This window comes from Microtus pennsylvanicus, chromosome 1 (assembly GCF_037038515.1).
Source record: "Microtus pennsylvanicus isolate mMicPen1 chromosome 1, mMicPen1.hap1, whole genome shotgun sequence".
In the NCBI taxonomy this organism is placed as follows: Eukaryota; Metazoa; Chordata; class Mammalia; order Rodentia; family Cricetidae; genus Microtus; species Microtus pennsylvanicus.
In genome coordinates this window covers 137444361-137468610 of record NC_134579.1, presented here as the reverse complement: position 1 = coordinate 137468610, position 24250 = coordinate 137444361, and the positions used below count along the sequence as shown (strand labels likewise).

At 52.7% G+C, this 24250-nt stretch overlaps 1 protein-coding gene across 3 annotated transcripts; it reads left to right on the top strand.

Annotated features, from left to right (window-relative positions):
• The first annotated feature begins 291 nt into the window (after positions 1–291).
• On the top strand, positions 292–23411 carry Numbl (NUMB like endocytic adaptor protein). Of its 3 annotated transcripts, none has more exons than XM_075987745.1 (10): positions 292–403; positions 3928–4012; positions 6381–6520; positions 8266–8340; positions 8432–8506; positions 9993–10133; positions 14775–14964; positions 16352–16657; positions 20903–21025; positions 22000–23411. In XM_075987745.1, the coding sequence occupies exons 3-10, from the start codon at positions 6395–6397 to the stop codon at positions 22659–22661; spliced, it is 1698 nt and encodes a 565-aa protein (XP_075843860.1). In that variant the 5' UTR covers positions 292–403; positions 3928–4012; positions 6381–6394; the 3' UTR covers positions 22662–23411. The 3 variants fall into 3 exon arrangements, with proteins under 3 accessions (XP_075843860.1, XP_075843869.1, XP_075843852.1); XM_075987754.1 differs by lacking the exon at positions 292–403 and adding an exon at positions 603–860; XM_075987737.1 differs by lacking the exon at positions 292–403 and adding an exon at positions 691–860 and having other exon boundaries at positions 16355–16657.
• Positions 23412–24250: the final 839 nt, after the last annotated feature.

Sequence of the window (24250 nt, the reverse complement as noted above, 5' to 3'; positions counted from 1 at the left end):
ACCTGCTCCGAAGGCTGTGGCAGCTGAGAAGTACCCTCCTATCACACATTCTCGCCCCTCACCCCCAGCTTCAGGCTCCCACATGGCAACCTCGCCTTTGCTAATGGGCCCTAATGCCCCTACCAGCTGCTTTGCCAAACCCACAGGACCAGAGTGGGTGTGCAGCAGCGTCCAGAACTAGGACTGGTCCTATCCCAATGCCTTCTCTCCGCAAGCCAGAATGCTCTCCCTCCAGGATGTCGGGGTCTGTTCCTTTCCCCTCCCCTTGCTTGCAAAAAGTGCCTCGTCACCGCTTCTGCCCGCCCCCGCCGGGCTGGGAGAACCGTGGGGTTAAGCAAGATCTGAGGACGTCAAGGCGCCTCCCAAAGCAATTCTTCAGAAGCAGAACCATAGGGGATCTGAGGTCAGGGGTAACAGAAGGAAACAGAACCTGCGCCTGAACCTGGGAGGCAGTCCACCAGGGATGCGAGCAGGTTCCCCCAAGGCCAGGCCAAGAGGCGGGGTGGGGCGGGGCGGGGCGGCTTCTGCATGGGAGGAGACCGGGTAGTATTTGTATGGGGGAGTGGTCTGTGGGGAGGCGGAGTCTCTTTTGCATATACAGCAGGCGTTGGGCCAATGGGCGGGGCCGGGGCGGGGCGCCGAGGGAGGGATGCTCCCCCGCCCCCGGAACGGAATCCTCCGGGGAGCCGAGCTGGCTCGCGCGCTTGCATCCCGCACCAGCCGCCGGCCCTGGGCCCGGCCCGCGTCAGACCGAGCCGCCGCCGCCACAGCAGCAGCAGCACTCGGGAAGCCGGGCCCAGCCGGGGCCGCGGGAGGCGGGGGCGCCCGGGCCCTGGATGTCCCGCAGCGCGGCGGCCAGCGTGAGAAGGGCGGGCTCGGGGGGCTCGGGCCGGGGGCGGCGCCGCTGCTGATGTGGCGGAGGGTGGGAAGCTGCAGCAGCGCCCGGATGGAGAGAAGATGCCAAGACTGGAGAGGGTGGTCCTGGGTGGGGGTCCGGGAACAAGCCCCCGGCAATCCTAAACCTGCCAGACTGGGGTCTCCAGGACAGGCCATCTCTGCGAAGGCCCTGGAAATAGAGATTCTGAGATACAAATTCTCCCCAAATCAAGGACAGGGCTGCATAAATTCTAGGTACAACTCCCTGAGCAAGGTTTGGTGTTCAAGGTCCGGGACACAGTTCCCTTTATCAAGCTAAGGCCTTAACTGAGCCTATTCGAGACAAAATCCGTACTCCTCCTGCCAGAGGGGTTCTTCGAGCACAACAGCCCCCTAATCGAGATCTTGAAGATTAGCTCCCTGGGTAGCACTGCCAAGGCCAAGGCTGTGGGGTGTGGGGGTTCATCCAAGTACTGTCTACTCCCAGGGGTCCTGGATCCAGCCTGCCCCCCCCCCCAGCCCTTGGGCGGTGTCCCAGGCAAATCCCCTTCTCAAAACAAGGTCCCTGTGTCTGGAACTCCACCCCAGCATGAATAAAATAAGGAGAATTTCAGGCATTCCCCTACCCCACCTCCACCCCTTGCTTAGTCAGGGGTCTCAAGACATTGGTCTCCTAGGCCACCCCCTTTGTCCCTAGGGCTGCTCAGCTGTCTAAGAGGCCCCACCCGGAGACAATGCTCAGCTTTCCTAGCCAGACGGACCCCCCCACCCCCCCACCCCCGCCCCAGACTCCAGGATTTAGCTTGGGCTGGGGGCGGCTCCCCAGAGACCCGGTGGAAACCTGTCTGCAGCCTCTGTGGTGACCAGCGGCTTTGTGTGTGGTATGGGGTGGGGGGTGGGGGTGCAAGGGTTGGGAAGGTGGCTAGAAGTGTGACCTGGTGTTTGTGTGACTGTATCCGAGTGTGTGCTTGCGTTGCAGCTGGCAAGGAGAAGGAATCCTACGTTGTCTCTCTGCATGCTTGTGGTTGGATGTGCTGGTGTCCGTGGTGTGTGTGTGTGGCCCCAGTGTTTGTGTGACTGGATGTGAATGGCAGCTGCTCACTGTACAAGCTCCTCTACTTTTTGGATCATGTTTAGAGGGATGCGTGGTTGTGGTTAGGAGGCTGTGTTGGTGCTTATGTCTTTTGTGACCCTGTGTGTGTGTACCTTGGTGTATGTCAACATCTGTGTTGGGTTCGGACTTCTGTGTGGCTGACTGAAGATGCGGGTGGAGTTGTGACAGTGTGTTAGTAGGATTGTGACTGTGGCGATGGCCATATGTGGAACCATGTTGTGCTTATGTCTGACTGATGTCTCCATGAGTGTCACCGCACCGCTGTCGTGTTTGAAGTCATATTGTGCTTGGGTTTGTGTTGTATGCCCCTAGCCATGTCTGTGTGTGTGACTGAGGTGGTACAAATGGCTCTCCACCTAGCTGTGTGATACTCAGTATGGACCACAGCCACCTATGTGTGATTTGAGTTGTGAATATCTGAAACTCTTGTCTACTATGAAAGGGTAGTTGTGTGGGACTCAGCCTGCACTGGGGGTGCATAGGTGACCAGCTTCTATTCCTCTGTGTGTATATGACCCAGTTGTCTGTGACCCTCGGGGACTCTATGCTGGTGTCCTAGACTGGGAGGGTGTGTGTGATTTGGTGGTGAAGTGACTGTGTTTTTCATGTAAAGCCAGCTGTAAATGCTGACTGGGTCACGCTGTTTATGTGTGCACCCAACTGTGTACTTGTGGTGTGGAGAACCGAACTGTGTGCTTTAAGTTCCTCTGTGTGAGATTTTGAGTATTAGTGGGACTGTGACTTTGTGTATCTGTCCACGTGGGGTCGTGATTGATTATATGCAGCCACATTCTTGTCTACGTGACTCGAATCCTCATGGAGACTGTTTATCTGTGATAGGGTACCAGCATGACAGATGGCTGGGCACCATCGGCCCTGATGCAGAGTGACTCCATACACAACTGTTTCTTGAATGTATGTGACTGTTTGAGGCCGGCCATCCTTGTCCCTCGGCCTCTGGCTGATGATACGCTATGTCTGTGATGCTCGGGCTGTGGCCATCAGTGTCTACAGCGTGTGGCTGTCCATAAAGAGAGACTGATACATAAGAGTGCTTGTCTCAGAGGAGCACGTAGTGCGTGTGACTACCAAACGTGGGCATGCCCCTGGTAGTCTGTGACTGTCAAAGTGTGTTGATGTAGCTGGTGCTGCTCGAGGGTGAATGACCTTGTGCATCTACAGCTGTGTGTTGCTGGGGTGTGGAGGGGGTGCGGGGCTTGGTAAGACCAGTGTGCCTCAGTCCACGTAGGTGATTGTGCTCCTGGGTGACCAAGTGCTTATGGTGACCCGAGAGGTGGCCGGTCTGTATGTGTTTCCGCCTAGGGTGTGTGGCTTAGGAGACACAGCTGTCATGAGGTGTAGTTGGACACGTATCACCCGTATGCATATGCCTGCTCCAGCTCATTGTACTTAGTAGCCAAGAGTGGATGTTATCAGTTGTTGGATTGAGTAAGTGCCTGTGGTTGGCTGAGACACATACATGCCTGTGGACACATGGAGAGCTGTGTGTGCCAGTGAGTACCAACATGTGGCCAGATGTTAGTTGTGTCTTATGACCTGAGGCACATAGCTGTTGTGATGTCTGTGTCATAAAGTGTGCTGAGATATGACCAAATTGCTAAGAAAACTGTTGGCTGCTCAGGTATGTGTGGCTATGTGTTTGTGTTTAACCCTGGACATGACAGTAGAGGGCAAAGCCACTCACTTCCCATCATCTCCTTGGGTATTGAGGGACCCATCAGTGTCCCCCAACACACCTACTCCTTCCTGGGCCCATAGAACCAGGTGGCTGGTCTCCCTAGTAACAGTTGCTATGACTACCAGGGTTCTTACGAGGGAGCCTGAGATGGAGGGGTTGGCTAAGGTCCAAGGTGGGGGTTGAGTAGGGGACCGAATTCCCCTCCACAAACTTCTCATCTTCTCACTCCCTTGAGCAGGGTGGACCCAGGAGACCTGGTCAGCATTTGTCCCCAGCCCCCTGTGGGGCCTCGGGGCCCCCTGAAACCTTCAGGACGGAGTCAGGTGAGTGACCAGCTTGACAAAGGACTGGGTTTGTATCATCCATGGGTCATGGTTATGGCTAGTGTGACCAGAGGAACTGCCAACCACTGTCACACAGGCTCCGTTGTATACTTTGTTGTACACAGTGACCATCAAAGCCCCCACGGTCACAGACACACATCCTAAGCCCCCACCTACAGACACCAACAACCTTCTGCACACAATGATTATGTACAGATCAAACTCTTGCAGGTACGCACACTCAGGCCTTCACACGTCCATAGATTTACAGTTCAGCCTGCACACGCATGATTTCCACATGCTTGTCAAATGCAGCAACAAGCACACTTCTAGATTTGCTAAGTGATATTTATTCACACAAACACAGAGACAGATATCTACATGTACACATATCTCCAGACCTTCCCAGACAGCACACAGGCAACCACCCGCACTTGTACACCCATTCCTAGAAATACACTCAAGACATATATGGCCAGATAAGATGGTGAGGGTCTACAATCCCAGCTCTTAGGAGGCTGAGCATGAGGATCAGGAGTTCAAGTCCAGCTTCAGCTATACAGCAAGCTTGAGCCCAACATGGGCTACTTGGGACCCATCTCTAAAGCAGTAAGATGCCGGTGCTTGTTTATACTCCCAACAGCCAGGAGACAGAGGTAGCCAGAACTCTTGGAGTTTATTGTCAGCCTGGTCTACACAGCGACTTCTAGGCCAGTCAAGGGATACATCGTAAGTTGATGCTGAAGATAAGGAGGAAGAGGAGGAGGAGAAGAAGAAAAGAGATATACAATGATAGTCTCCACCCAGTATGCACAGGCCTGTAGGTCCACACAGCCGTGTCTCCTTTATCTCAGGCTGGCCTTGAACTCCTATATTACCAAGTGTGTCCTTGAAGTGACACTCCTGCCTCTTTCTCTCAAATGCTAGAAGTGAAGGCATGTGCCACCATGCCCCATTTATGCAGGCTGGAGATAGGACACACCATCAGCTGTGCTATGACTGCAGCTTTGACGGCTACACTTCTGTAGACCAACAGCCTCACAGACTGCACCTGTGAACCCCAAAAGAGCTACGCTTTGGCTCACACTCTCACAAATAGTGCTCAGCACTTATAGACAACAGCCACTTAGTCAGCAATCACACCGATGGCCATGGTCAGGGACACATTGCTTTACAGACACTGTCAGCCAGGAGAATGACCTGGGATAGCCCTGCTTTGGGTTCTGAATGAGTGAGTTTATTAAGTATAAAGCAAGCAAAAGTAAAACAATGAATATCAAGTAGCAGATAGAAGAAGTAGACAGCAGAACATCAAATGGACTCTCACCATCCAGCAGACACAGCTGGAGTGGCCAGATTGAGAAAGCAAACAAAAGCATCAGCCCTCACCGAAGCCACCTACATACAATCTCATTAGCATCTGCCCTCTTGGACATAGGCACCATCTTATGGATAACGGTCACAGATTCCCACTCTCAGAGGCAACGGCTCTAAAGGACATAGTCGCACCCTCTCACAGAAGCATTGCCCTATGGAAACCAGTCATGGAAACACCCTTCAGGGCCAACAATCCATCCAAGGCAACACGCACAGAAACCACAAGCTCTTGTAGACAGGAACTATACAGAGACATCGCATGCACCAGTGTACACTCATGGCCAGTCAGACACGAGTGCCCTGCAGCAGAAACCTCCAGAGATGCGTGCTCACAGATAACAACCCCTCTTGGGGATGCAGGCTCCCTTACAGCCAACGCCCAAAGTCTCACAGTCATTCACGTAAGGAGTCTTTTACAGCCTGCCTCCCGGACACACTGCCTCTGACTGTTGCAAGCACGCACCACCTGAGGCCTCGCTTCATCTGCACTCAGCTGTCAGAGAGCTGTACATGTTACATTTTCCCTCTTGCTCTCCCCCTCCCTCTCCTTTCCTTGAACTTGGAGTTAACACTCTAGCCTTGCAGGCTAGACCAAGCTTTGCTACCTGGCTACATGTTCTTATCCCTGATCACCTTCACTAACCCTCGTGTCCTCAACCCCCCGGAAATTATGACCCTTGACCCCTAGTCCTCAAGCTCCAGGGCCCTGACCTCTCATTCTTTGGATCTCTGTGGCTTTTCCATCATACCTCAAACCTCTGAACCCCTAAAGCCTATGACCTGCGGTTCCACCCACCCAGACCTCCATGCCCCTTGCCGCGCACACCCTGAAGCCCTGGATACACAATTCTGGAACCCTCTACATAACCAGTATCCACCGGGTAGAGCCACTCACCCACACCTGCTCCTCTAGCAAGCCCTCAGCCCTCTCACCTCATCTCCACACCATTGACCTCCATCTTTAACCCATATCCCTGTCCTGTGCCACTAGACGGGGCGGGCACCATGAACAAGTTACGGCAGAGTCTGCGGCGGAGGAAGCCAGCCTATGTGCCCGAGGCATCGCGCCCACACCAGTGGCAGGCAGACGAGGATGCAGTGCGCAAGGGCACATGCAGCTTCCCTGTCAGGGTGAGTGTACGGCATGGATCGCCTGATTTGTGCCTACGGCGTGCCTGCTGATCCCGGGGCACTGGGCAGATTGTCTGAGGCCATTGCTGGGAGACCTGTACTGTGGGGCTCTGTTAGGAGCTGTGACCGGCGACTTCCAAGTGCACTGGCATGGTGGCACTTGCCTGTCGTCCTAGAACACGCCCCATCACCTTTGTAGAACTGGAACCGGAGGCCCTGCGTGTAAGCATGCACACACGTGCGCACACACAAAGCAGCCTCCTTTATTATTTTTAGGCTGTGTCTCATTAAGCTGGCCTTGAACTTACTCTGTACCCCAAGCTGGCTTGAACTCAAGATCCTCCCACTTCCCCCTGCACTGACCACACACCTAACACATTCTGCCTTACACCAGATATCACTTGGGGGATAATCCTGAGGGGCTCACAGAAAACGTGCACTAAAGGTTACAGAAAGGTATCAGCGTTGGCAAAGCTCTTTTCCTCTTCTGTACATTCTGGTTTACAATGTAGTCTGCTCTCCAGGGAGGCCTGAGCTGTGGGGTTCAGCCTTTCTCCCTTCTCATCTGGGAGACTAAGTCCTCAGCCTGGTTTTCTCTTCCCTAGAAGTGTACCCAAAATGTGAGGGGTTCTGTGGCAGGCACAGGAAGTGCCGATGAAAGTGGGGAAAGAATGTCAGCTAATAAGGGGGCATCTGTTAAATGAAAACAGCCTTTGTACAGCAGCGTGCATGTGGCTTAGCAGGAGATACTTGCCAGTGAGGGGCTGGGGTGTGGCTCAGTGGTAGAGCACCTGCCTAGAATCCCCCAGTGAGAGGCTGGGGTGTGGCTCAGTGGTAGAGCAACTGCCTAGAATCCCCCAGTGAGGGGCTGGGGTGTGGCTCAGTAGTAGACCACTTTCCTAGCATTGTGGAAAGCCCTGGATTCCCAGCACGAGGAAGGGTGGTTATAAGGACTTAAAACTGCAACTCTGGGTAATGGAACTTAGTCTCATTCTAATTCCAGGGACAGTTATTGCATCTGCAGGAAGCCCCGATTTCCATTTGCCATCATAGGAGGGAGAGTGGGCATGGATCTGTGCTCTGTGTGTGTGTCTTCATGTGTGCATATTAAGGATTAAACCAATGGCCTTAGCCAAGCATGGTGGCATATGCCTTAAAAAAAAAAAAGCATGAGACGTGCTTTCTCTGTTCCCTATGACTTTACTAGCGTTTGCTCTGTAGTTCAAGCTGGCCTCAAATTCAGAGGTCTGCCTGTGGCGCACGCCTTTAATCCTAGCATTCGGGAGGCAGAGGCATTCAGATGTCTGAGGCCAGCCTGGTCTACGGAGTTAGTAGAGTGAGTAACAGCACAGCCAGGGCTACACAGAGAAAAAGAAAAAGCCAGCAAGCCTTGTGCATGCTAGGCAAGCAGACCTCCACTGAGCTGCATCTCTAGCGCTGGCCAGCTTCCTTCTTAGCTGATGTCAGGGCGGGTGGAGCAGCCTTCTGGCCTCCGTCATGTCCTCAGTTACACAGGAGCATGCTGGCCCTCAGAAGGCCGAGAGTGAGGCATGAAGGCCCAGTGACAGACAGGACCCAAATCTCTGTTTTCTTAGCTGTGTGTCTGGGCTAGAAGTGTGGTTCCCACCCTATGGATTGGAAATGCAAAGTGAATGACTGCACCCGATGGGCTGAGAACTGTGGCCTGAGTGCGGAGATGCTCGGTGATGTGGGGGTGATTGATTACTGTGTTCCCCCCGCCACAGTACCTGGGTCACGTGGAGGTGGAGGAGTCCCGGGGGATGCATGTTTGCGAAGATGCTGTGAAGAAGCTGAAGGCGGTGAGTGAGGGGCTGGATGCAGGGAGGGGGTAAGAGCAGACCGGAAGAGGTGATCCTGACCAGGCTACTCTGCTCCCTACCCTCACCCCAGATGGGCCGGAAGTCCGTGAAGTCTGTCCTGTGGGTGTCAGCCGATGGACTCCGAGTGGTGGACGACAAAACCAAGGTAGGAGGGCTGTCTTCGGGGTGGAGGGAGACTTACCCGTCCACCATGGGACGTTCCGCCCAAGAGCACCTTCTAGACTCGGCCATGTGTTCCTGCATCAGCTTGGCTGACTGCATGGTCCTAATTCAGGACCGAGGGCTGCTGTTATTTGAGAACTCAGTATGGGGAATGGGTACCTGTGTGTACGAACTGAAGCAGCCACCTCAACGCCAGTCCCAGCCACCCCGTCACCAACTGAGAAATCCTGGGCACGAGATTTAACCCCTCTGGGCTCCAGTTGCCTCATCTTTAAAAAGAAAAAACCGGGTTGTAATAGACCCTGCCATCAAATCAGAAAGCCTGTATGTATGCACTGTGTAAAATCAGGCTGGCGGGATTGTACAATGGTTAAAGCACTTGCCACGGAGGTAGGAGGATGTAAGGTCAGATTCCCAGAAGCCCACACGATTGCTAGTGTCCTCCCTGAGAAGGATTACCAAGCTCAGCTCTGGCCCTTGATATGCATGTGTACAGGCATGTGCCCACACACACAATGGAAAAGGGGGAGGCAGGCGGCGGACCAAAAACACTTCTGCCAGGAGCCTGGGTATAGTGGTACATGTGTGTGATTCTAGCTCTAGGGAAGTTGAGGCAGGAGGATTACAAATCCAAGGCCATCCTGGGCTTCATTCTGGAAGAAAAAAAAATTTTTTTTTTAAAGCTCAGCATATCAACAAATGTGGGTTGTTACATGTTTGGGGTTTTTGTTTAATTGGGTCCAGCATAACCCTGACGGCCTCAAACTCACTGTTTTGCCAAAGATGGTCTTGAACTTCTGGTCCTCCTGCCTATACTTCCCAAGTGCTGGGTTGACAGGCATCCGTCACCGTGCCTGGTTCTGGCCTTGCTGGGAATGCGGCCTAGGGTTTCCTATGTACCTAGGCCAGAACTCCGCCACCTGAGCACGTCCCAACCCTATTTTGTGTTTAGATGAGATCCCCAGGATTCAGGGTCTGGGACTTTTTCTGAGACAGGGGAGTGAGGACTCTTGAACCAGGTCCTTGTGCATGGAGGCAAATCTGTCACTGGGCTGTCACCTAAGCCCTGGGCTCTGGGCATCTGTTTGCTCCCCTTTGGCTCCCCTGACTCCAGCCTGGAGACCCCTGCCAGGAGGTGCCCAGGGCATGCTGGGTGTTGTCACCTTTGCACAGGCTGTTCCTTTGCCTGAATACTATTCCCTGCCTTCCTGTCCAATTAATTCTTCCTGGAATTAATGGCACTTCTGGCCCCTGCAGGCCCTGGAGTCCAGTCTTTCTCCTGAGTCTGTGCCTCTAGGCTGTCTCCTCCATCTCAGATGGATCTGACAGACCAAATCATAATCCTGGGGCAGGCTAGCCCACGGCTATCTCCATGACAGCTGGGTCTGCATTTGATTCAGGATGAGATCATGTGATGTGTGCAAGCAGCAGAGATGGTTTGCACAGCCTGCCTCCTCAACCCTTCCTAGGACCTTCTTGTAGACCAGACCATCGAGAAGGTCTCCTTCTGCGCTCCTGACCGCAACCTGGACAAGGCTTTCTCCTACATATGCCGTGACGGCACCACGCGGCGCTGGATCTGCCATTGCTTTCTGGCACTCAAGGACTCCGTGAGTAGTGCAAGCCGCTGGGTCCTCTCCCTCACTCTGCATGCCCCGGGGACAAGTCCTGGGCCCTCTCATCTCAAGAAGGAAGTGTGTGCGAGTCCTTTAATCCCAGCACTCTGGAGGCTGAGGCAGGTGGCTCTCTGTGAGTTCGAGGCCAGCCTGGTCTACAGAGCAAGTTCTGGGATAGCCAGGACTGTTACACAGAGAAACCCTGACTTGAAAAACAAAACAAACAAATAAAACCCAAAAAACAAAAACAAAACAAAAAGAAAAAGAAAAAGAAGAAAAGGAGGAGGAGGAGGAAGAAGAAGAGGAGGAGGAAGAGGAAAGTATGCATAGTCTCTAATGTGCAGGAGTCTGGGATGGGAGCGGGTTACTTGATGCATACCAAGCATCAAGGAAAACAGTGGTTATCATCATCCTGTATCAGTCTTAGTATTAGCGTGTGTGTGCACTCTTTTCTTTTCTTTTTTTTTTAAAGATTTATTTATTTATTATGTATACAACATTCTGCCTTGATGTATGCCCGCACGCCAGAGGAGGGCGCCAGATCTCAGTACAGATGGTTGTGAGCCACCATGTGGTTGCTGGGAATTGAACTCAGGTCCTCTGGAAGAGCAGCCAGTGCTCTTAACCTCTGAGCCATCTCTCCAGCCCGTGTGTGCACTCTTGACTGTATGTATGTGCGTCAGGTTCCTGGAACTGGAGTCACAGACAGTTGTGAGCTGCCCAGTATGGGTGCTGGGAACTGAACCCAGGTCCTCAGCAAGAGCAGCAAGTACTCTTAACCGCTGAGCCATCTCTCTAGGCCCTGGCCTCAAACTTTTGATCTTCCTGTCTCTGTCTCCTAAATGTTGGGATTGCAGAAGGCATTCAGCCTCAAGCCCAGTAGCTCCCCAAGTTTTTGCTTCTGCATCAGGCACACTGTGGTCAACGCAGTTTTCTGCCCCAGGAGACTCCCTTGGGTCCTTCTCAATGTCTTAATTGTTTCCAGGATTCCCTCAGCCTTGGTATATTTTGTTTGTGGTTCTTTTCTTTTTTTGGATTTATTTATTTATTTATTTTTGAAGATATTTTGGGGGTCTGGAGAGATGGCTCAGCAATTGAGAACACTTGTTGCTCTCGCAGAGTGCCAAGATTTCATTCCTATCACCCACACAGCAGTTTACACCCATCCACAACTTCAGTTCCAGGACATCTGGTACCCTCTTCTAGCCTCTGTGGACACCAGGCATGTGCACAATGCACTCATAGATGTGGACAAAACTCTCATACCCATGAAAATTAAAAAAAAATCTTTTTCTTAAAAGTAGGCTGCGTGGAGTAGTGCACACCTTTAATCCCTACATTTGCAGGGCAGAGGCAGCAGATCTCTGTGAGTTCAAGGACAGCCTGGTCTACAGAGTAAATTCCATGCCATCCAGAGCTATATAGAGAGACCATGTATCAAAAACAAAAGAAAAAAAACAAAAAACAAACAAACCATTAAAAAAGAAGAATACATAAAGACTTATTTGGGACCTGAGAGATGGAGGGTAAAGGCACTTGCTACTAAGCCTGACTCCCTGAGTTCAGTCCCCAGGATCCACATGGTGCCCACATGTCCCTTCTCTCTCTCTCTCTCTCTCTCTCTCTCTCTCTGTCTCTCTCTCTCTCTCTCTCTCACACACACACACACACACACACACACACACACACACACACGGTAAATGTTAAAACATTAGAATGTTTTATTTCTGTGTTGTGGGAGGAGAGTGTAACGGTTCCATCAGTTACTTACTTGCTGTGGAACAAATTGCTCCGAAATCCTGTGGCTTATAATTACACTTATTTCTCTTTTAAAATTAAATTTGCTTATGTCGTGGTGGGTGTACGTGTGCACGTGTCTGTGCGTTTGAACATGACTTGTGGACCACAGTGCATGTGACCATCAGAAGACAACTTCCAGAAGTTGGTTCTTGCCAGGCTGTGGTGGCGCACGCCTTTAATCCCAGCACTTGGGAGGCAGATCTCTGTGAGTTCGAGAACCACCTGGTCTACTAGAGAAGTCGGTTCTCTCTTCCTACCATGTGGGTCCTGGGGATCGAACTCAGGTCATTGGCTTTCGTGCCAAGTGCCTTTACCCACTGAGCCATCTTGCTGCCCCTCTCTCTGGAGTTTTTAGGAATCCGAGGGAGACCTAGCTGGGGCATCTTGGCTCCAGGGTCTCTCATTTTATCTTGACTCCTAGGTAGTACCTGGGGCTGTTACATTAGCAGACTGGCTTGTTCAACCCCACCCCCATCTGTCAGAGAGCCTCACCCTAAATCCTCCCAGCACGGATGCCACAGGAAGACCAAAGGCTCTACAGTGAGTCTCGAGAGAACGAGAACGAAGGCTCTACAGTGAGTCTCGAGAGAACGAGAGCAGGGGACGGCACCGAGCATAAGTGTGCTAGTGGGAAGCTGTGTGGGCATTTTGGACATGGTCTTGACATCACCTCGCCTGGCGCCAAGGGACTGTGTTCAGTGAGCCACAGAGGTCTTTCCAGGTTCAGGGGGGTGGGGTGGGCGGCGTGGACATAGCCTCCACTTCTGATGAGGGACTGAGAAGTTTTGGAAGAGCACATGGGGGTGAGGGATTATCCGTGACTATTTTTGGAAACCGTGCTTGCCCGTGGTTGGTGGTGTGGATTCAGTGTCCAGCCACCTGGCTGTATGTGGGATGTTGGGCACAGTGACATCGACACTCTGGGGATAGCCGCAGTGGCTTCTCCAAGGGGCATTGTGGTCGTATACCGCCAGGTTTTCCACATGGTCCCACAGTCCCTTCCTCCTGATGTGGCCATATGGGTACATTTTTTTTTGCTTGTCACTTAATTTGTCTCCTTTGGTTGGCAGCAGACTCACGTGGGCACAGGTTGTGACCTTCAGGTTTGATAACATCCCTCTGTTCTCTTCCTTATTGCCTTGAAACAGCTTCTCAGAGAACAGGAAGCTCGTGATTTGGCTGGGCTGGAAGTTTTCAGGACCCACCAGTCTCCACCCTTCAGTGTGCCATAGGGACACGGAGCTTTCCCTGGCTTTTTTACATGGGTACAGGATTTGAACTCAGGTCCTCAGTATCTGTAGAGCACGCACCACGACCGACTGAGCCGTCTTCCTCAGACTTGTGTTTGACTTTTTAAGAGAGTCTGGCCTCAAACTTCCTACGTAGTCCAAGACAACCTTGAACAAGTGCTAGGATTTTGGGCACAGAGCATCAGGCGTAGCAGATTTTAGATAGTGATCATGGAACGCTTAGTACTTCTTCAGTTTGACTTTTAAAAAAATTCTTAAGCGAAACATGTAAAATTGGGCATTTTGAATTGTGAATCTGGGCTTGGTTCGAGGCAGGAGACTTGGGAATATAAGTCCCGCCCCCAGCTATATAGTGACCTCTAAGTCACTCTGGGCTACCTAGTCTCTCTCTCTCTCTCTCTCTCTCTCTCTCTCTCTCTCTCTCTCTCTCATTAGATTAGTTTGTTTGTTTGGGAGAAGGAGTTGCTTGTTTGGTTACTTAGTTGATTTTGTTTGTTTGTTCAAACAGGGTCTCATTATATAGACCAGGCTGACCTCAGACTCACAGAAATCACCTGCCTCTGCCTCCCAAGTGCTGGGATTAAAGGCGTGCGCCGCTCGCGACAGTTTGATTGATTTTCAAGATTGGCTTGGCTCTTGTGGATCCCTCAGAATTCCATTTGGATTTCCGTTTCTGCAAAGACACCACTGGGTTTTCAACAGAGGCTTCATTAGCCGCAGCTCCCTCTGGGGAGCAGTGCTGTCGTGGCCGTTTGTCTTCCAGGCGCTGTCAGGCAGTCTGTAGCTTCTGTTTTGGAGCGTTCTGTATTTCCAGCATGGGTACCTGTGTCTCAGTGGTTATATTTATTTGCGTGTGTGGACATGGATGTGTGGGCTTGTTTGTAGAGGCCAGAGGTCAGCAAGGAGACCTTTTCTACCTGATTTTTGTTTTCTTCCTTTCATTTGTTTCTTTTTCCAGACAGTTTCTCTGTGTAGCCATGGCTGTTCTGGAACTCACTCTGTAGATCAAGCTGGTCCCAAACTCACAGCAATTGTCAGACTTGATAGGAAACATCTCAGCCTGCTGAGCCATCTCACCCCCACAGTTGATTCACTATGTAGCCCAGGCTATCCCAAAACTCACTATGTAGATCAGGCTGGCTTTGAACTCACAGAGACCCACCAGTCTCTGCTTCCTACGAGCTGGGATTATATGACTGTGCCACCATGCCCAGCTTGATTTTTTGAGCATGGCTCTCTATGCTGCCCAGGTTGGTCAGGATTTTACCGGCTCAAGTGATTGTCCTGTCTCAGCCTCCCAAGTAACTAGGATTACTGCACCTAACTTCTTATTTAGGGAGTGAGGATATAGGCTCTCACTGTCGTCCAAACTGGCTTCGAACCCTGGATCCTCCTGCCTCAGCTTTTGAAGTTCTGGCATTAGATGCAGTGATGGCCTGTAACCCAGCTGCATCCCCGCTCAAGGCTCTACGCTTTGCTCATCTGGTTGGCAGATAAACACTCAAGTCCTGAGAGGCGAAGGGTCCCCTGGCTGCAGACATCCTGACCTGGTGTGACCTTTCTAACCGGGCCACCTCTCCTGCAGGGCGAGAGGCTGAGCCACGCTGTGGGCTGTGCGTTCGCTGCCTGCCTGGAAAGGAAGCAGCGGCGGGAGAAAGAGTGTGGAGTGACGGCTGCCTTCGACGCCAGTCGCACCAGCTTTGCACGAGAGGGCTCCTTCCGCCTGTCGGGGGGCGGCAGGCCTGCAGAGCGTGAGGCTGGGGACAAGAAGAAAGGTGGGTGCTGCACACATTTGGGGAAGGGTGGCAGGTGCGGTGGGCTCATCTAGGGGTCCCTGCAGAGGAGTTGTAGTTTTCAACGCAGGGCACCAGCGACAAAGGCTGGTATATTAGCAGGGAACATCTCAATTTTAAGAATTCATGGGACAACATTCTGCATTGTGAAGTGGAGAGTCCAAACTACTCAGAGACGGGGACTCCCAGGGTGGAAGGAACCCAGACTGAAGGGTTAGAACAATTGGAAAGGTTCTGAAAGGATAATGTGAGCCAAACCACGTCTAGAATCACCAGTCACAGTTTGAGAAAGAACCGTGGAGGAGGGAGGAGAGCAGAACAGTAGGAGACAGGGAAACGGGGTAGGGGTGCAGAGAAAGACACAGACCACAGGAGATTACAGGGGATCTCCAGAGTCATCCCGCCCCTTTAGAGACCTGTGCCTTTACTAATCACCTCAGTTTTCATATCTATAAATTGGCCATAGTCCTGACCATGCGATTGGTTGTGTGAATTGGATGAGTTAACATTTGCAAGGCTCACAGGTATTCGTGTACCAAGTAAACGTAAATGGTTGGGAAAAGAAAGAGGGCCCAAGCGGGGATGAGAGCAGCTGAGAACAGGAAGCTGGAGAGATGGAGGGTCAGGCTAGAGGACAATTTCCCAGTGGCCTCCTGAGGAAGTGATCTTGGCTTGGGTGGGCCAACTTTTCAGAGTCTGGGGGATGGGATGTGGGGGGGACAAGGTAGCTCTAGGGAGTGACCAAGAAGACAAGGTGGGGCTGGATTATAGCTCAGTGGTAGGGGACTTCCTTAGAATCCCCCAGTGAGGGGCTGGGGTGTGGCTCAGTGGTAGAGCCCCTGCCTAGAATCCCCCAGTGAGGGGCTGGGGTGTGGCTCAGTGGTAGAGCCCCTGCCTAGAATCCCCCAGTGAGGGGTTAGGGTGTGGCTCAGTGGTAGAGCCCCTGCCTAGCATCCCCCAGTGAGGGGCTGGGGTGTGGCTCAGTGGTAGAGCCCCTGCCTAGAATCCCCCAGTGAGAGGCTGGGGTGTGGCTCAGTGGTAGAGCCCCTGCCTAGAATCCCCCAGTGAGGGGCTGGGGTGTGGCTCAGTGGTAGAGCCCCTGCCTAGAATCCCCCAGTGAGGGGCTGGGGTGTGGCTCAGTGGTAGAGCCCCTGCCTAGAATCCCCCAGTGAGGGGCTGGGGTGTGGCTCAGTGGTAGAGCCCCTGCCTAGAATCTCCCCAGTGAGGGGCTGGAGTGTAGCTTAGCAGAGACTGCTTGGCTACTACACACAGTACCCTGGCTTCCATCCCCAGCACTATAAGCATAAGGCCTGTTGGCCTGGTTTCCAATGCCTTAAGTGAGGTAACTAACAAGCTGTTGTGTCTTTAGCAGAGGCAGCAGCCGCTCCCGCTGTGGCTCCTGGCCCTGCCCAGCCTGGGCATGTGTCCCCAACACCAGCTACCACATCCCCTGGTGAGAAGGGGGAGGCAGGCACCCCAGTGGCCGCAGGCACCACTGCTGCTGCCATTCCCCGGCGCCACGCACCTCTGGAGCAGCTGGTTCGCCAGGGCTCCTTTCGTGGGTTCCCAGCGCTCAGCCAGAAGAACTCACCTTTCAAACGTCAGCTGAGCCTGCGGTTGAACGAGCTGCCATCCACCCTGCAGCGCCGTACGGACTTCCAGGTGAAGGGCACAGGTGAGCCCTTGGATCAGGAGGAAGGAACATCAGATTCCACCAGCACTGTCTGATGGGGGCAAGGGGTAGAGGAGAGATGGTCTAGATTGTGATTGATTAGCACTGTCTGCCAGGGGCCGAGGTTAAGCATGTTGAACATATGGTCGTTAACAGTGTCTGCCGTGGGCAAGGACTAGAAGAGAGCTAGCACAAACATGATGGATAAGTCACGCCTGCTGCGGGTAAAGTGTGTACGCTGGGTTAGCCATAGACGTGTAGTGCAGACAGCCATAGATAGACGTGTAGTGCAGACAGCCGTAGATAGACGTGTAGTGCAGACAGCCATAGATAGACGTGTAGTGCACACAGCCATAGATAGACGTGTAGTGCACACAGCCGTAGATGGACGTGTAGTGCAGACAGCCGTAGATAGACGTGTAGTGCAGACAGCCATAGATAGACGTGTAGTGCACACAGCCATAGACGTGTAGTGCACACAGCCATAGATGGACGTGTAGTGCACACAGCCATAGATGGACGTGTAGTGCAGACAGCCGTAGATGTGTAGTGCAGACAGCCATAGATGGACGTGTAGTGCAGACAGCCATAGATAGACGTGTAGTGCACACAGCCATAGATGGACGTGTAGTGCAGACAGCCATAGACGTGTAGTGCAGACAGCCATAGATGGACGTGTAGTGCAGACAGCCATAGATAGACGTGTAGTGCACACAGCCATAGATGGACGTGTAGTGCAGACAGCCGTAGATGTGTAGTGCAGACAGCCATAGATGGACGTGTAGTGCAGACAGCCATAGATAGACGTGTAGTGCACACAGCCATAGATGGACGTGTAGTGCAGACAGCCGTAGATAGACGTGTAGTGCAGACAGCCATAGATAGACGTGTAGTGCACACAGCCATAGACGTGTAGTGCACACAGCCATAGATGGACGTGTAGTGCAGACAGCCATAGATGGACGTGTAGTGCAGACAGCCATAGACGTGTAGTGCAGACAGCCGTAGACGTGTAGTGCACACAGCCGTAGACGTGTAGTGCAGACAGCCGTAGACGTGTAGTGCACACAGCCATAGATGGACGTGTAGTGCAGACAGCCATAGACGTGTAGTGCAGACAGCCATAGATAGACGTGTAGTGCAGACAGCCGTAGACGTGTAGTGCACACAGCCATAGATGGACGTGTAGTGCAGACAGCCATAGACGTGTAGTGCAGACAGCCGTAGATGGACGTGTAGTGCAGACAGCCATAGACGTGTAGTGCAGACAGCCATAGACGTGTAGTGCAGACAGCCCTAGACGTGTAGTGCAGACAGCCGTAGATGGACGTGTAGTGCAGACAGCTATAGACGTGTAGTGCAGACAGCCATAGACGTGTAGTGCAGACAGCCATAGATAGACGTGTAGTGCAGACAGCTATAGATAGACGTGTAGTGCAGACAGCCATAGATAGACGTGTAGTGCAGACAGCCATAGATAGACGTGTAGTGCAGACAGCTATAGACGTGTAGTGCAGACAGCCATAGACGTGTAGTGCAGACAGCCATAGACGTGTAGTGCAGACAGCCCTAGACGTGCAGTGCAGACAGCCATAGACGTGTAGTGCAGACAGCCATAGACGTGTACTGCAGACAGCCGTAGACGTGTAGTGCACACAGCCATAGATGGACGTGTAGTGCAGACAGCCATAGACGTGTAGTGCAGACAGCCATAGATAGACGTGTAGTGCAGACAGCCGTAGACGTGTAGTGCACACAGCCATAGATGGACGTGTAGTGCAGACAGCCATAGACGTGTAGTGCAGACAGCCGTAGATGGACGTGTAGTGCAGACAGCCATAGACGTGTAGTGCAGACAGCCGTAGATGGACGTGTAGTGCAGACAGCCGTAGATGGACGTGTAGTGCAGACAGCCGTAGATGGACGTGTAGTGCAGACAGCCATAGATGGACGTGTAGTGCAGACAGCCATAGACGTGTAGTGCAGACAGCCGTAGATGGACGTGTAGTGCAGACAGCTATAGACGTGTAGTGCAGACAACCCTAGACGTGCAGTGCAGACAGCTATAGACGTGTAGTGCAGACAACCCTAGACGTGCAGTGCAGACAGCTATAGACGTGTAGTGCAGACAACCCTAGACGTGCAGTGCAGACAGCTATAGACGTGTAGTGCAGACAACCCTAGACGTGCAGTGCAGTCATGGTCAATTAACAGGGCCTGCGGTTACTCAGGGAACAGACTAGGAGGCACACATTTTGTCTCCTTCAGGCAGGTAAGTCTACCACGGGCAAGGGAAAGACATCGCAACATGGATATCCTTTATGTCCGAGACAAAAGCACCATAGTTTAATGTTCTTTCCAAACATTTGATGGATACATCTATGACCTGTATTAAGTGATTGATAAAAGGATCTCTCTGGCTCAGGAGAGGACCACAGTAGATTCGCAATGTCTGCCTTGGACGGGGAGAGTAGAGGGATAGCATGCACTATGATATCCTGATGTCTGATGTGAGCGGAGATCCTTTTGGAGCTTGACAGTAGGCTACACAACTAATTCAGCAAAACTTTCCCTGAAGCAGGCAGAAACAGCAGCAGTATAGCCTGTGTTTGCCTAAGGGAGACTTCCATAGTGTGGTCGACAGAATTACAAAATCCGTCCAAGTAGCCGGTGGGTAGAATGAGCAAAGAGCACAGTGGAGGTGGGGCGCCACGGAAGCATTGTGTTTGATTATTAATGTCTGTCCTGGGCCGGGGAAAGGAAAAAAGTGCTGTTTGTCGTGACCTAAGACACTAGTAGCCCAGCGTACTAGAAGCAGAAGGATCGTGATTTCAGGGCCAGCCTGGGCTACCTAGCAAGATCCTGTCTGTGAAAGCTATGTCTGCTGTGGGCTGGGAGATGAAAGACTTGGCACAGTGCCGTGCTGTTGCCATAGGAAACAGGCAAGGGGCTATGAGAGGTCCTGAGGCCATGAGTCTGACTCTCACTGCTGGCTCCCAGGGCTGCGGAGGTGGATCTGGAGGGCGTTGATTCATTTCCACTGGGCGAAGGGGACTGCATATTGAGAATGATACGTCCTCCATGTCCTGCAGAACTCCTTGGCTTGTCACACACCCTCACATTTGCTGTCCTCATGCACCGTGGCATCAGACACACATGGAGTTTGTCATCGTGTGCTTGAGATGGCAGGCTTCTCAAGCCTCACACTCCTGGGGCCAGTTGCACACTCACCTGAGAGTGAGTGTCCATGCAGAAATTTCACAATTTGACGTACATGCCACAGAAACTGGAAGTCACAAACTCAGAGTTACATATGTGCAGAAATCACGTGCACACTAAAGTTGCACATACACCAGAAAGGAGCACTCGGAAGTCACGTGTCCGGATTTACGCCTTTAAAATGCCACACACTTAGCTTCACACAAGCTCAGAAATCCATGCGTGCCGACTCTCTCTCTCTCTCTCTCTCTCTCTCTCTCTCTCTCTCTCTCTCTCTCTCTCTCTCTCTCTCACACACACACACACATGTCTACTGCACAGGTAGACTCTGTACCACACACCTCAACCTCCATCACTCTTGGAAACCACACCCTCAGACCCTGCCTTGCCTTGTTGAACGAACACATGCAGTTATTAAGGAAATTGATGTAGAGACACCGTCACACTTACCTTGTGCCCTTGAAGACAGCACGGAGAGCTGTTACTCTCCACATGGGCCAGGCTGTGGCTTCTCTAAACCGTGCCTTTGTTCCTCCCAGGCTCGTATGGGACCCCCATGCCTGTTCTATGTCTCCTGTCTTGCTGGCATAGTTTCATTTCCACCATGATGATGTATGTGTCGAGCGAGGCCAGGAGGGGTGACCAGGGACCCCCCCAGCCAGCGAGCATCCACGTGACCAGCGTGCATTCCTCCGTGCATCTGCTGCACGTCTGGCAGAGTGCACTGTTTAGTTATGCACATGGGTAGTTTTCAGCGCTTGCAGGTACCATCACTTAGATCTTGAGATCCTGGTTTGGGGCCTCTGTGACCGTCAGTTACCTGATGCCACATACTGGCTCTTGTCGCTCCACTCTCTGGTCACACACATCCATGTGCACAGTTATTTTAGTGGCCATGGTCACCTAGTGCCCTGCATACCTCTGGAAACAAAGACTAGGTTGTGCGGGGGCCCTGAGGACACAGAGGAAAGGCAGCTTGCGGCAGGCCAGAAGCTGTTTGCTCATCTCTGCCGTTCTGTAACCTCACAGTGCCTGAGATGGAGCCTCCTGGTGCCAGTGACAGTGATGGCATCAATGCTCTGTGCACGCAGATCAATTCATCCTTTGCCAGTACTGGAGTGCCAGCGTCAGGGCCACCACCTGCCACAACAGGTAGGAGCAGCCCTCCCCCGGGCCGCCACTCTCCAGTGGCTCTCTTGCGTTCCTTTGCACCTGAAGGGCCACCTTGGGAATCCTAGGGATGGATGGTTCAGAGCAAAATCTTAGAACCATGTATTGTCTCAGAGCCGCGGGATTACTTTAGAGCCATTATATTGCCTTGGGACTGTGCGATGAGCTTAGACTTAGAGGCATGGGATTGCCCCAGAAACCTGTATTGTCTTTGTGCTGTTGGATCGTTTGAGAACCATGGGATTGCCTCAGAGCCACACGATCATTTGAGAACAACAGATCACCTGAGAGCCAGGGGCTTCTCCGACCTCTGAAGTTTCTCTGAATCTCAAACATTAAAAATGTGCCCCCACAACCTTAGCAAGATACAAACTCAAGGCAGTGAGATCTTCCTGTATTGAGTCGTCTGAGAAAGACATGTGCATCGTAGAATCTTAGCGTCTGGAAATAGTGCCAGACATGCTAGAATTAAGGCAAATCTTTTTTAAAAAATTATTTATTATTTATCCAGTGTTCTGCCTGTTTGTATGCCTGCAGGCCAGAAGAGGGCACCAAATCTCATTACAGATGGTTGTGAGCCACCATGTGGTTGCTGGGAATTGAACTCAGGATCTCTGGAAGAACTATCAGTGCTCTTAACTTCTGAGGCATCTCTCCAGCCACCCCCTCCACGGTTATCATTAGCAGCACACTCAGGGCTGGCAGGGGAAGGACATTGGGCTGTGGGTGTAGTGTGTTGATCTGTTTAGATCCATCAAGGGCTGTAGAGTCTCCGAACTGTCCTTCCTCCCCTCTGCAAACCTGCTGAGTTAAGGTGAAGTCATCTGGACAGTGGGGCAGGACTGAGCTGGGATTCACAGACGGTCTTGCTGTAGAACCCAGGCTTTGGTCCTCAAGCCACCCTGACTCCTGAGTTTCTTCGTGGCAACCTATAACTTTCACTTGCCTCTCTCCAGGAACTTCTGCCTGGGGCGAGCCCTCCGTACCCCCTGCAGCTGCCTTCCAGCCTGGGCACAAGCGGACACCTTCAGAGGCTGAGCGATGGCTGGAGGAAGTGTCCCAAGTGGCCAAAGCGCAGCAGCAGCAGCAGCAGCAGCAACAACAGCAGCAGCAGCAGCAGCAGCAAGCAGCCTCCGTGCCACCAATGCCCACCATGGCCCCCACTCTTCCACCCTTTTCTGCCCCCGTGGGGCCATTTGACACTGCAGCTGCCCAGGTGGCTGTGTTCTTGCCACCCACACACATGCAGCCTCCATTCGTGCCCGCCTACCCAGGCCTGGGTTATCCACCCATGCCCCGCGTGCCAGTGGTGGGCATCACACCTTCACAGATGGTGGCCAATGCCTTCTGCTCAGCTGCCCAGCTCCAGCCCCAACCTGCCACACTGCTTGGAAAAGCCGGGGCCTTCCCCCCACCTGCTGCACCCAGCGCCCCTGGTGGCCAGGCCCGTCCACGCCCCAATGGGGCGCCTTGGCCCCCAGAGCCAGCGCCTGCCCCAGCCCCTGAGTTGGACCCCTTTGAGGCCCAGTGGGCAGCATTAGAAGGCAAACCCGCTGTGGAGAAGCCCTCTAACCCCTTCTCTGGTGACTTGCAGAAGACCTTCGAGATTGAACTGTAGCCCATGTTGCCCTGCGCCCACTTCATCAGCCCCAGGTGCACCACACTCAGGAGGGGAGGCCCAGCCTCTCCCCTATTGCTGCTCCCCGGGCTGCGCCCCTCACCACACCCTCTAAGCCCTTCTCTCCGCCACCCCTCACAAACCACTACAGAACCAATATTGTGATGCCTAGGTTGCGCCAAGATGGAATTCAGGGATGGACCCAGCCTGGCTAAGGGAACCATTTCACTGCCGGACTTAGGCTGGCGATGCCCCTTCCCCAGTCCCAGACACGGAATGCCCTCGGTTCAAGCTACTTTCCCCAGTTTCTGTTGCCCTTCCACCTTTCAGTGTTGGGCAGGATGGAGGAGGGATGTCCACTTAGGGGCGCTCCCCTGCCCACCTCAAGCCTGGTCATCCCCTCCCCGCCCTGTACACACAGCACAAGCCAAGGGCTTTCCCTCTGCCCACGCTGCGTTCACTGCCAATGCTGTGCTTGCCCAGTCCCCCTCCCCCATTCGGGGACCATGTCTTCCGTAGGGCCGAGGTCTCACGGGTGGGGCCCGACTGGTTACCCAGGAGAGGGGGAGGGGGGAGGGACAAAGACGCTCAGTTACCTCATGTTGGTGCCCGCTGGGGAGGGGTCCCAGAAGAGGAGGAAGGGGTGCCTGGCGGGTACTTTTCTATCTTTTATTTCCAGATTTTTTTTGTATCTAAACTTGCAGATTTGTATTATACAAGGACAGCCAATAAAGGAAGAATATAATGGTGGCAGTCGGGAGAGTGACGTGTGTGTAGGGAAGGTTGCAGATGTGAGGCCTTTCCACTTGCCAGGCATGGCCACCCCTGTCTGAGATACCAGTATTAGGAACCTGGAAGCAGGGGACCCCGGGTTCAAAGTCTATCTCAGCTACCGTTATCTGAGGCCTTCTTGGACTACATGAGACCCTGTCTCAAAGAAAACCTTTCCCCTTTTACCAATTTAAAGATCTCCCTGAGCAGTGTCCCACAAACCTATCATGTGGCTACTAGAGGGAGCCCAGAATGAATCATCTCTTAATTGTTAACAGACTTTGAGACGAGGAATCAGAAAGACACGTTGTGAGTTACTCTTGATGGGTTCGATATCAACATTCCAAGGCTCATCAGTGTGTTTCTTGGACCACACTGGGAAATGCCTGTCAGCTGCGCTTTCCAAAACTTGGGCCAAAGTTTCCCTGGCAGTTTCTGTGTGTTTTGTTTTTCATTTGTTTGTTTTGACAGACAGGGTCTCAGCTATGTAGCTCTGGCCGGCCTAGAACTCAGATCCGCCTGCCTCTGCCTTCCGATGCTGGCATTCAGGTGTGGGATTGTCACTAGACAGATTCTGGCAAGCCTTTCTTTCCTGCGACCAGGACAGTCTTTCCCAGAGCTACCCCTCAGCAGCACTGCGTGTGGAGGGCACCAGGGATGGCTTCACAGATGGGCATCTGTCTTGGGTAGCGTTTATGGCTGTGAAGAGACACCCTGACCACAACTCTTACAAAGGAAAGCGTTTAACTGGGCCTGGCTTACAGTTCAGAGTTCAGTCCATTATCATCATGGCGGGAACCATGGTGGCATGCAGGTAG